The sequence below is a fragment of the Lathamus discolor genome, chromosome 6 (genome assembly GCF_037157495.1).
Source record: "Lathamus discolor isolate bLatDis1 chromosome 6, bLatDis1.hap1, whole genome shotgun sequence".
In the NCBI taxonomy this organism is placed as follows: Eukaryota; Metazoa; Chordata; class Aves; order Psittaciformes; family Psittacidae; genus Lathamus; species Lathamus discolor.
Window position 1 is genome coordinate 40,516,546 of NC_088889.1, and position 13,087 is coordinate 40,529,632.

Consider the following 13,087-nt stretch of genomic DNA (forward strand, 5'->3'; position numbering starts at 1 on the left):
GGTCCTTTACCAAATGGTAAAGGACCATTTGGTAATGCTCAAGTTCCACAAGGTAACATTTCAAAGTGTCTTAAATCAACATTTGCTCACACTAATTTTACTTTAGAAGTATTATCACATAACTTAGCAATACTTGGAGACACTGAACACTTAACCGAAGGATGGTGGTGTATGAAGTCTGCATTATGTAAACATGTCTCAAGACTCTCCTTAGTGGAATGCATGAGCTGCAGGTATGGGACTGGGTGTGCAAAAGGTTCTTGATAAATTAATCTCAAAAATCAGCTATTCAGATAACTCAGATTAGTTTAGTTCTTTAGTTAAAAGTTACTGTTCTGACTTCAAGGTTATGGCCCTGTCTGCCCCTGTGATCAGCTAATGAACAGGAAAAAAGAAATACTTTATCAAGGTATGCCACTCTTAAACCTTCGCAAAATTCTTCAGGTTTTTCTATTTCTTTCAATTTCTTTTTACATTCTAGTTAATGTAAGGAAGATACAGATCTGATAAAAAAAAAAAACCTGCAGCAGCAATCCATGTTTGTATTTTCCTTAGCAAGATCTTCAGGTGATATACAGTGGAAACAAGCTAAGGTTACCAACTGCACTTTAACCAAGCAACTGGTGTTCAAAAACAAAAAAAAAAAAAGACTAAAACCAGATTTTTCTTACTTGCTTGCACTAACTGGAATATGAAGAATTCAACACATTAGAAGAATTTCCAAATACAGATTTGACAAAGTAGTAGTTTAAAAAGACTGCGGAGGACAATGAAACAGGTTTAGACAGTGGATTGGAAGAAAAGAACATTCTTGTGTTGCATGGTGGTCTAATTTTGATGGTAGAGGAGACCAAGTGACCTGAACGAAACCCCAACTCATTCCTTGCTATGTGAATTGAGAAAAGGAGGACGGTGGACCACCCCAGCAGATCTGACCCATCCCCAAGAAAGATTCTCAAACACTGAGGTAACTGAAGGAAAGAAATATGCACTGAATTTATGTTTTAATCTAGATCTATTTCTTGCTGTTAAGGAAGCAGATAAGTCTTTTATCCTCTTGCCAAATGACTGTGCTTCTGTTTGCTTCCAATATCGAGAGCCTCTGGGGTAAGGGAATACGCAAGAGAAACCTTAGAAAAATTACAACTGCCTTTGTCTCTCACCACTCATTTCCCATTTGGTCTCCTCTCTTCCCCTCCTTTTGCTTCCTCAGAGCTCCTTCTCCACTAGTAGACCATATCACAAGAAAAGTGTAATATCCACCCTGAACTAAATGGAGGCAAGAGGACAGAAAGTAAGCAGGATGAAAGTTGCAGCTTGGCCTGCAGTGCTCTCAGGCTTTGAGCACTCTGCTACTGCAATTTTCTCAACACCGGCCATAACCCATTACCTGTCTTTATTCTGTGCTTACTAGACCTACAAGACTTAATAGTGGATCAAGCTCTGAGGCTAGTGTTCTCTCTTGCCCTCAAACTAACTTCAGTTGTAGGCAAACTAAAACTGAAATGAACCCACAGCTCACCCTGATCCCCACTCAGACCAGCTCTCCTCTATTCTTGTGGATATTACAAGATGTAGCAGCAAACCTGGCTCTAAAGGCAATGCAGGTTTCTGCCCTACCAAATACCAAACCTCTCCTGACTAAGTCCAGTAGCCCATACTAACAGAGAACTGGGCAGGGGGGAGGGGGAAAAGCATCAGCTGTTCAACCCTATCTGCAAATGTTACCTCATCTTTGCAGGTTTCCCTAGACTCCTATGACTGCACATCTTCATGATCCAGGACCCTTCAGGCTTGATATCAATGCATTGAATTGCAATTGCAATACTAACCCTACCCTTATCTCCTTACCTACAAGCTAATGACCATAACCTTCCTATAACTAAAAATCAGCAACAACGCAGCAATAGACTTGGTCATCAATCTTCTATTCTGCGAAACCTGAGGAGCTAACATGTTCCTGACCAAAATGGCTCTGATCCCAGTGCAACAGGCTTTGCAGCATTCAGCAACATGCCAAATTTCTGCACTCCTCTCTAGAGGAAAAACACTTATCCAAGGAATCCGATGCCTTTACTGCAGTGTGGCACACATGTGGGAGGTAAGGTGGCACATGAACCCACAGGAGAAATTCCACCTCGCCTTCCCCTTCCTTCCATGCTTCCTGCCCTCAGAAAGTTGTTTCCTGGCACTGACCAGGAGGAGCTAACATATATGGGAATAGAGGGAGAGGAGGTAAACAGCACACATAGCCTGGGCTGTGGCACACACTGTGCACACAACATCAGCTGTTTGCTGGGAAGGTGTTTTCAGGCCCTACCTTCTCAGGAGACTCCCCAGGCCTAACTGAATTAACTAGCCTTCTTTTTCTCCCTGAGCAAAGCAGCTATGACATCCAGGTGCAAGACTGACAGCCATCATCACCCAGGCATCTCAGGGTAGCTCACCTTGGAAACTGTTCAAGTGCAGGCAATTTAGCTGACTGACCACAAGCTGAGTCAACAAGGCAGGCAGAAGAATAATAAGTTCACACTAGAAGCTGGGAATGAAGGCTCTGCCAGATGAAGTTAGGGCAGACTGCATCAGACATGGTCTTAAGAGTTCATAGTATACATAGGGGTTTTGGAAGTAATAAACTAATCCATTCTGAACAGGACTGATATATACCACAAAGGGCTTTGGGGCAAATCATGGAGCTGGGAAATACGCATTGTGGAAGGAGAACCAAAGCATTACAGAAAAGGCATCAATCTAAAAGTAAGAGAGCTTCTTTCAAGGCTCCTTGGAAATAGCACAACCTCATTCAGTCGCAAAGTAACACTGACATGAATGGGTCACTTTCTCTTCCCCCTCCAGTCTCTCATATTCTAGAATATGTAAAACCCCTTTATACATTTAGTCCAGATCTAATGTGGGGAATTTACATGCCCACAAACCCATCTCTTCCTGCTTTCTTGACAGCACAGACACATCCCCCATGTTTCCTTCCCCTTGCATAGCAGTCCTTTCAGGTTTATCATGGGTATGAGGTAGTCATAACAGGGATGAAATTACTGTGTGTATTTGAGAGAAACACCTGGGAGCAGCTGTGACATGAAAGTCATCACAGTAAAAGTTGATTCTGTCTCTCAGTATACCAATTATATCATCTCAGGCTCAGTGGCATAGCTCCCAATTAAATGCAGCCAGAGTAAACAGGCACCTAACTGAAAATATCATATAGACACTGGTACAAAAGGCAACAGTCTTACAATTGTTCTCTTTCTACAGCAGCCTGCAAGGTGGCTGTAGATCATCATCATATGACATCCTAACAGACCTTTCAGTAGCTGTGCATAACGATCTGAATTGTTAACAGGTAACAGCTATTTCCTTATAATTCAGGCAAGGCATCTTTCCAATGTATTTGTAAATCATGTTCACTACCATTCCAATGTACAAATCTAAGTTGTTCAATTTTCTTTCCTAAAAATAATTAGAAAAAAAGATTAGGTTGTGGGGTTTTTTAAATCACAGCACAACAGACCCAACAAACCTAATCTTTCTTCTTGATTTCCTACTGACTGCATTCATTCTTAAGTGAAATAAAACCAAATAAACCCAAAATCAAAAAGATTCCAGTGCATTACATATTCCATTTTAAACATTGGCATAAAATTTTTACAGCTCAAACTGTTTCCCTGAGTAATAATTTCATTGCAAGGAACAGAGGCACACTAAATAAAACTAGTTAGGAGAAAAGAAGGAATAGAAAGCTAAAATCTTTTCTATTTGAATTGCGGCTACTACAAAAAAGTAAGTGACTGGAAAATGGAAACCCCCCTCTCTGATGTACTTGATTACATCCTATTTTCAGCCTTTTCACCTAGTTTCCCCTCTGGAAAACCCTGGCTACAGGAGAAGTCACACTGTCTGGCATACTTAAAATGGGCAGCATATTTTCATCACCACACATCTGCTCTCACAGCACGAAGGCAACTAAAAAGTCCCAAATTTATTTCTGGAAACCTCTGACACATCACAACACTGTTTTGCCTCTACCCACACATCCATGCTCAAAATTCACTGAGGGAGCAGACATTAAGCTGTACAGCTGAGTTCACCTCCATTCAGCCGCCGGCTGACTACCTGCTGATACAGAACTACCAAGTGGGTGGCACCAGAGTGGTAAATGACAGGATTTCAGCTATCACATGGACTAACAAAATCTACTGACATCAAAACTTCAGAGTGTATTGAGTCTTTGTTTTATTAGATTGCATTCATTTGATCTATCAGGTTCTCAAACAGGGGGAACGTAATTTCCACTACTGCGCAGCAGGACATGAATATCCTGATAGCCAGAGCTCCCTTTCTAAATCTCCTGCCTTCAACAGGTATTGCTAATCTAACCCTGTGTACCTGACAGTTTTGAAACTTCCAAGCCAGCGGTCTCCACAGGAACAGAAATGAAACTTCGCAGGCTAAGACAGTTAACTGGTTAAGGAAGTAAAAGTTTTGTTGTTGTTCCTTTCTTTAATAAACCAACTGTAATTTTCACAAGGGCATTTCGAGAACAGATATTGTTGCACAGTGTGCAATAAAACACATCCTTTTGTTTATCTTTTAATATTATAGAACACCAGCACCCATTAAATACTTTAAATTATTGCTGTATTTTTAAGGATAATTTTACTCCCTTGTACAGTTCACAGCTAGACCAGCTAAAAGTCCTGAAGCGAGAAGAAAACCTGTGTGGAAATTAGATTTCTGAACAATAGGCTACATGCACAAGCGCCCCACACTGTTTCAAGTTTTTTCTGTAACGGTTATACAATGTCTGTGCCTGCAGAAAGCCTGAAGAATTAAACCTGGTGTCCTCTTCCGTATTTCCAGAAGCCATGCAGAACTGAGGTGCCAGCTGCAGCAAAATGACATCAATACTCAAAGAGGTAAAGCAAAACCACGCTGAGATGTGCAGTGTGCTCCATCTAGCGGAGCTCAGCTTCATTCCATATTGCCAGGGCTGAATCGCTAATCCCCACGCAAAAAGAGTAAGAAATAGAACTGCAATATATTATAGCGTCTGGAAATTATGCCCTCTCATATGTTTACAATGACCTTTGAAAACCTTCATACTCCTGATATATACTGTAATTATAAATATGAAATTGTGTATTTAAAATTATGGGGTAGTTGGTTTGTTAGTGATTGTGAAAGTTGACTGAAGTGTTGATTTGTTCATTATTGTTTCTGGCAAGCAGCTTCCCAATTGAAAAATCAAATATGCAGCACATGAACTTAAGCTTCAGGTATGATACCGAACTTCAGAAACACTAGGACTCCCTACATTTTTGCAAACTCCAAGTACTAGATGTTTAATTTTTGTCCTTGTTACTGGGGTTTATTCTGTATTTAAAATTTAGATTTTGAAGGGTTAAAAGATTTCTATCCTTTTACTTTTTTTAATGTAAAAGAAAAAATTACATTTTAATTGTTTCAGTATCCATTAACAGCTGACTGAAAATGTAAGAGCGAAGACAATATGAATGAGGTCAAGATTTAGACACATTTTATTAACATAACTAAAAAAGACACATGGATACTTCAGTATCTAACAGCTTATTAATATTTAAAGCAAAACAAAACTCAGATTTGTGGTTTCAAAGTACTTGAACATTAACTGTATATAACGCCCCCTAGCCAATGAACCTGACAGTGTGCAAACACCTACCTGTGGGGTTGTCTTTCTGAAAGTGTCAGTTCCATGTATCACATCTCTTATTATTTTTTCTCTGAGATTATTATACTCCTCTTCAGTGAGACTGCTGTCCTCCAACTTATGGTTGCAAACTGGGCACTGCCCACTGTAGTAGTAGTGAAACAAATAAAAGGATAAAGACTTTTAAAGAAGAAATACCTTAAATTTTACTAACTTACTGAGTGTCTGTGTATGAGGGTAACTCTTCACAAGAACTCCACAACAGTACAATCATCAGAAAATTATTGTACTCTTTCTTGCATGCATCCAAAACCTACTAAAGTCACTAGAAATCTTTTTATGTGATTTAGCTGGATCAGTCTAATGACAAAGGGATATATACACATATACACAGGCTTCATGGGTACACTTCTTGACTTGTACCTCTGACTGTGAGTTAAACCTAGAAATTTTTCCAAGCTTAATTCTTTAATAACTACATGAAAAGGAAAAGAAATGGCCAGATAGGACAATGACACACACTAAGGAAACTCATAGTCAGTCATGTCTGTTCTCAAGCACTTCTGCCAAGAATATTACATGTGAGATACAGCCTGCATCTTTGTCACCAGACTGGACACTCCAGCCACAGTACCAACAATATAAACTGAATCTAAAAGCTTCTCCAACAGGCAGTAAAACAACATTTAGTCTGAATGGGTCTTTGGTTCTTCCTGGCTGATGAACAATGAGTTTTTCACCACTTGCTCCCACTTAAAGCTTCTCTTATATGCAGGATATGTTGTTGATGTTTCACATTTTTCCTTTCTATCGTGCTCTGTTCAGAAGCCTATACTCACCCAGTGGGGAGTAGTCTGAACTGAAGGAGTAACCATTTTTTCTCTAAATCCATTCAAATATCATATTTTCACAAGCACAATTTTGATAAAAAAAGCTTAAATCCTACTATTCAGTTCTAAGTTTTAGAACAAATTATTCTCCTCTGGCTGTCTCCAGAGAGATTGCCTAGAGATGCTGATGCTAAGTCACTGTAATTTTCTAAACCCATGGCGAACAGAAATGTTAAATTCTCCCAACAACTGATGTCTAGTATACATTAATGCACACACCATAAGATAAGACTGCATTAATTGCAATGTTGACAGACCACTTACTGAATCAAAAACTGTTACACATGGAATCCTAACAAGGGACTGTCACTGCTACAGTTGGTGAAGCCACTGTGGCCACTGCAGCCTTAATCTACATATTAATATAAGCAGTGAGACTTATATGTCTCATTGCTTATATTATGAGGCTGCTCATATAGACGTAAAGTTACCATTAAATACATCTAATTGCATTAAGTAACTCCATAGTTTGGCACTTAGAAAGGACTAACAAACTGCTATAAGGCTATTTCAAAATTATTACGCCTAAATTTCAGGTCCTGTCTGATAGTTAATCTGGATTCTTTTGCAACTACCAATTTCAGATGACTTGAAAAAACCAAACCTTCCCATACCCCAACAAATCATCCCCCCCAACCACCCACCAACAACCAAAGCTCCTGAAGAAAGTTTCTTCTTGTGAATTCTCAATGTGGATTCACAAAGGGAGCAGAGGCGAAACAGGCACAGGAAACACTCAGCATCTTGCAAGACTGGATCCTTTGTCTAACTGCTGCTTTTTCACAACCGTAGCTTTAAAATTACTTGCCGTTTTTCTAACTTCTCACTGATTATTTTATGCTTGCATGCCAAGAAATTCCTATACAGGCAGCTTTTGCCTCTGTAGGATAAATAGCTGTCCTTACAGCTGATTGACCCATTTAACTACTTTTTTGAGGGTCCACTTTTTTGAGATAGATTTGAAGTATCATGACACCTATATATCAAGCATAAAGTCTGACATGCTACAGTAATTTGAATGCAGATTCAAAAAACGTGAGCTGCAGCTTTCTATAGCTGACCTTGGAAATGTAAAGCTTCTGTAAGTCTTAAAGAAAAATGGTCAGCAAATGTCAAGGTTTCTCTGCAGGGGGTTCAAGCTTCTGACTGTCACAGGTCCAAGAAACTAGGAGCTCAGTGACAGAGGAAGATAACGTCCTTAATATGAGCATCTTAGTTATAACTGCCAGCATTTATACAAAATCAGAATAACCTATGAATAAGCCTATTAAATTGTCAAACTCAATTTAGGAGAAAACAGTTCTTCTGGATTTTTTTAACTCAAGACTCATGTCTTAAGACATCAGTTACACTGGCTGCAGTGACCTATCTAGTAACAATCACATGAGTTTCAGAGATACCTTAAGGGCTTCAACCTTTATGATTAGGACCAAAATAAACCCCAACAAAACCAACAAACTTTTTTTTTTTCTCCTTTCTTAAATCCTAAGGATCTTTTCTGTCAGCAGCCATTTAACTTAAACACAACAAAATTCTGATACTCTTTTTCTTTTCTGGAAACTATTTTGATTTTATTCAAATACTTATCCAAGTAGACTTCCTAAAACTTGTTTATTTCAAAACAAAAAGTGTTCATATGCTTAACGCAAAATTACCACATTGCACCTTGTCACCACTTTGTTCACAGATTCTTAATCCATGATAAAATACGAGGTGATCTAAGTTAGTTTAACTCTCAAAGTCTAGCAGAGTTTACAGATAGTAAGATTATCTCTTAACCAAGATAATCAGCTTTAGAATTTTAAATGTCTAAAGGCTGAAAAAAGTTGTCTAAAATGTAGTGACTTACTGTAATACAGTATAGTAACACACACTCTACATAATAATCCATTTTACAGTGAACAACCCCTACTCTTAGGACAGGAAGTTATGCTGTTCAAAAGCAGCAGACTGCATTTGCTTTTACTTCAGAGTATGCAATGCAGTATATTTTTATAAACAGCCATAAAAAGTCATAATCCATTGGAGACATTCTTATAATTAATACATTTATAGTTGTCCAATTGCTATAAAAACACAGAACTAGGTTTCAAACAGAAAAAACATTTAAAATAGGAATATACTGTCATTAACAAAATTGCTGTAATAGAAATGAATATCCAAGTTATCCCTGTGAAAACCTAAAATCATTCTGTCTTCACTGAAAATCAGGTGGAAAGGGAGAACCCTTCCATTAACTGCAGTGTGTGAACAGTATCAGTTTTCAAGACATCCATTTACACATCAACGCTGCTCTGCTGAATACTGTGTTAAGCAATGGATATTAAAAAAGCCAACTAAAAAAAATCTTTAATTCCTAAACAGTAAACAAATAAGCCAGCCAGTAAAATGGCAGCTCTTATTTTTGTCTGTGTTTTTCTGTCTTATCTCTGCTTAGCATAACTCCTTTCCAAATGTGCATGTTGGGTCTTGTTTAATGCACAAGAATGAGCTGGAAACTGGAGTCTGGGAATCCTATGTACACACAAAGGTTCATATTCTCAAGGATTAAAATATTTTTTTATATAATGAAAGATACTTTTTATACTTATAAAAAAAGAGCTCAAGATAGAATAATCAAGACAATATCTCACTTTTAAATAGAATGTTGCATTTACCTTTCTTTAATGTTGGTTAGATGTCCTCTCCAGTTCCTTTCTGGTATACTAACATATACAGAGGGAAAGATAAATAAAATAATTAGATTCTTATTTAATAATATCTGAATTACAGATAAAGAATAATTCTATTTTGGTCAATATTTAGAAATAAAAGACCGATCATCTACTCTGTAAAGAAATCATACAAAGATTCATATATAATTGAGCAATGGCTGAAAATATTATACAAAGAATCAACATTTAACAACATGCAGAGAACCAACACCAACCTCCCCAGTTTATGTTGTTCTCAACTTTGTCTAACTTTCTAACTTCAGCTTGCAGGACTGGTTTGCCACTATATACAGGCAATATATAGCTTTTCAATGTACTCATTGCTCATGCAGTCTCCTTGTCAAGGCCTTTTTATTATAGAATCATAGAATAGTTAGGGTTGGAAAGGACCTCAAGATCATCTAGTTCCAACCCTGCTGCCATGGGCAGGGACACCTCACACTAAACCATCCCACACAAGGTTTCATCCAACCTGGCCTTGAACACTGCCAGGGATGGAGCACTCACAACCTCCATGGGCAACCCATTCCAGTGCCTCACCACCCTTACAGTAAAGAACTTCTTCCTTATATCCAATCTAAACTTCCCCTGTTTAAATTTTAACCCGTTACCCCTTGTCCTGTCACTACAGTCCCTAATGAAGAGTCCCTCCCCAGCATCCCTATAGGCCCCCTTCAGGTACTGCAAGGCTGCTATGAGGTCTCCACGCAGCCTTCTCTTCTCCAGGCTGAACAGCCCCAACTTCCTCAGCCTGTCTTCATACGGGAGGTGCTCCAGTCCCCTGATCATCCTCGTGGCCCTCCTCTGGACTTGTTCCAACAGTTCCATGTCCTTTTTATGTTGAGGACACCAGAACTGCACACAATACTCCAGGTGAGGTCTCACAAGAACACCAAGTTTCCTGTGCATGTAGCACACACCTACAGGTAAATTCTTCTCTACTCATCTCGATTGAGTTCTACTCTGCTCACTAGCTATTCCTAGGAAAATAGCTAGGAGACAGTAGTATAAATCATTCTAATAATGGCAGTGCATTTCACAGGCATATTTCCCATCCAGGAAGACTAACTTGTAAAATGGCTCTGTAGATCACATAAACCAAAGCCAAGAGTTAAAAAAATGCATAGCATAACTAGTTGTCATTTGTGGAGTCTGACCATCACTACTTATGAAAAGAAACTGCATGGTCTGCTAATATTGTGCTAAAACAAAGCACCTCCTATTAAGATTATTCCTCTTCTACTATCCTATACAAAGTTAATATTTAAACTTCACTTAATCTAAGCTAAATTTGCTGCCTCTTTCCTTTAAAGAAAGAAACTATCTAATTTTCAAATAACTTACTACTTCTACAGTCCAACAGATCATAGGTGTCAATATTCCTTATGTACCAGTACCAGAAAGACACTGTGGACAACCATGACCCATAACAGTTTCCTACTTTCTATACCAAGGAATATCATTGAATGGGTAAAATCTTTGAAGAAAAAGTGAAATCAATAAGAAATTTACATTTTTATACTAATTTAGGAACAAAAATTAAAACCAAAAATAAAATGCATCTTTTCATGACAATGTATCTGTCATGGAGAAGCAATAACCAAAATGAGATGTTGAGGGATCTATTAGAGTTGATCTGTATAATCTGAAACCCATCCTCATAAGTTTGCTGTTGAAACATTATTTACCTTTCAAACCATAGCTTTATACTCCGCATAAATGTTTTGTGAGGGTGTAACTGGTTCTCTCTCAAATATAAAAGGACACCAAACAGTTCTTTTTGTAACTCAGCACCTTTCATACCCCTGCTGAAGTCAAAAAACGCCTGCAGGACATCCAAGGTTGGGACTAAATCCTTAGCCAGCATTTCATGGTAAAGTTCAAACGCGAGGTTCATTTCTTGGTGACGGGTGGCTGCTTTGATACAGGACTCATACTGTATTCGTGTGGGAATCATAATCTTTTTTACTTCTTCCAAAACAGTCAATGCCATCCTCCACTGATCTGAATTACTCAGCCCCCTGATAATAAGGCTGTAAGCCCCACTTTCAAGTATCCTAAACCTGCCTTTCATTATATCATGCACATCTAGAATTTCTGAAGTCTGCTTCTGCTGGACACACAATACCAGATACTTGACCAATAATTTATATTCAATGTCACCATTACTCTTTGCCACATGGGTCAGCAAGGACTTAGCCACATCAATGGGGCTGTTGCATTTGACCATACTGTTAAGCATCACTTCTTCAAATACTTCAGGTGATTGAAAGCTTTCCCTCAGTCTGTTCCATTCCTCAGCCTGCAAAGGTTTTTCTGGAGGCTGTACATTGGTAAACTGACGCTTTAACAAAGTATGACTCGATAACTGCTTCTTTGGAGCTCCCACAGAGGAAGAAGAGTGGAGTTTCCCTTCAGATATTTCTTTGGCCTCCTTATCCCATGCTTTTTCTTCGTAATAAATTTCAGACCTTTTCTTGGAAGGAACGACATCAGTTCCTTTGGGATCCACTGGTAATGCAGCACTGGAAGATGTCATAAAACTGAAACAGTTAAACTTCTCCCTACTAGGGATGCTGGAAGAGACAGCAAACAGTTGTGGACTTCCTGAAACAGGTGAGAACATACGGCATTTCCATAGCAAAGCCTGAAAACCATGCAGGCTGGTTTGAGAAAACAGTGCCATCACAAGAAGAAATTCTCTCACTATTAGCTCACTGTACCTAATGAAGTTATAAAAGAGAAAATGCAGTTCGCATGGGGATGTCCACTATAAAAGCCCAAGGACTGTCCCACTGTATAAGCCTCAGGTTCAAAATGCTTGCTCTTGGAGTCCCTTCTGCCTGTTATGAAAACAAAAAATGGTAAAGTCTTTTTGCACAAAATTCAGTCTCTTACACTGTGAGAACATTCATTCAAAATCAGGGCATCTTTCTCCTGGAGAAGACATTTTGCAGGTTTGCAGATTATCATTTCTGCTTGTGGGTTACAGCAAAGCTGAGTACACAGGCAGGCAACTCTGATGCAGCTAGGCAAAAAGCACACATCTTTTTCTTCCTGACTCTATCCACATCGAGTCAGAAGGTTTCCTAAAAGTAACATGGCAACATTAGAATTCGTCCTGTGCTTTCCTGTCATGTTTACATTTGCATGCTAGCAAACACAAAGGCCAAGGTACCCCGACAACTCCAGGGGAGGAATCCCAATCCTGATCCCTCACGCAGTCCCAGCACAGGACCCCCGCGCTTGCCTCCCTCACACCTTTCACCCTGTGACAGACGTCGGTTGAACTGCTTTCCCCAGTCGCAGATCCTCGGTTACACCGCTGCCGAGGACGAAGAGCGACACCCCCAGCAGTAATTACGGCGAAACCTCACGTGTTAGGCTATAAAAGCAAATGCCGGAGATTTGCAGGCAACCGGGCAGGCGGCCTCCGCGGCTCATGAGGAGGCCCCGCACGTCCCCGCCTCGGTGCCCGCGCGCGCGGCCCGTACACTACAACTCCCAGCGAGCACAGCGGCGAGGCACGAGCCGCACAGCCGGCCCCCTCCCCGCTCTACCCCGCCAGAGTGTAAAGAAGCGCGAGCTGCACCCTTACCCCCCCGGGACTGGCCCACCTCGGCCGGTGCGCGGCGGCCATGGGCCCCGCGGCGCGACGAGGTGCCGCCAGAGAGGCGCTTACCGCAGAGGCAGCCACACGACCACCGCCGCTCTCACTTCCCGCCAGCCCGGAAGCGCCACCGGGCCCGGCCCTGGGCGTGGAGCCAATCGCGCCTCACTGC

General features: G+C 40.1%; 1 protein-coding gene across 4 annotated transcripts in view; it reads right to left on the reverse strand.

The window, feature by feature from the left end:
- Positions 1-13,052, reverse strand: part of PRORP (protein only RNase P catalytic subunit) — a 47,305-nt gene extending 34,253 nt beyond the window's left edge. The window contains exons 1-4 of one of the 4 annotated variants that reach the window (XM_065686279.1): positions 12,988-13,052; positions 10,994-12,394; positions 9,249-9,296; positions 5,714-5,846 (exon numbers count right to left, since the gene is read on the reverse strand). In XM_065686279.1, coding sequence (XP_065542351.1) covers positions 5,714-5,846; positions 9,249-9,296; positions 10,994-11,991 — 1,179 coding nt within the window. In that variant the 5' untranslated portion in view covers positions 11,992-12,394; positions 12,988-13,052. Of the gene's footprint in view, positions 1-5,713; positions 5,847-9,248; positions 9,297-10,993; positions 12,395-12,483; positions 12,783-12,903 lie in introns of those variants that run through there. The other 3 variants (XM_065686280.1, XM_065686281.1, XM_065686282.1) reach the window with 3 other exon arrangements.
- Positions 13,053-13,087: the final 35 nt, after the last annotated feature.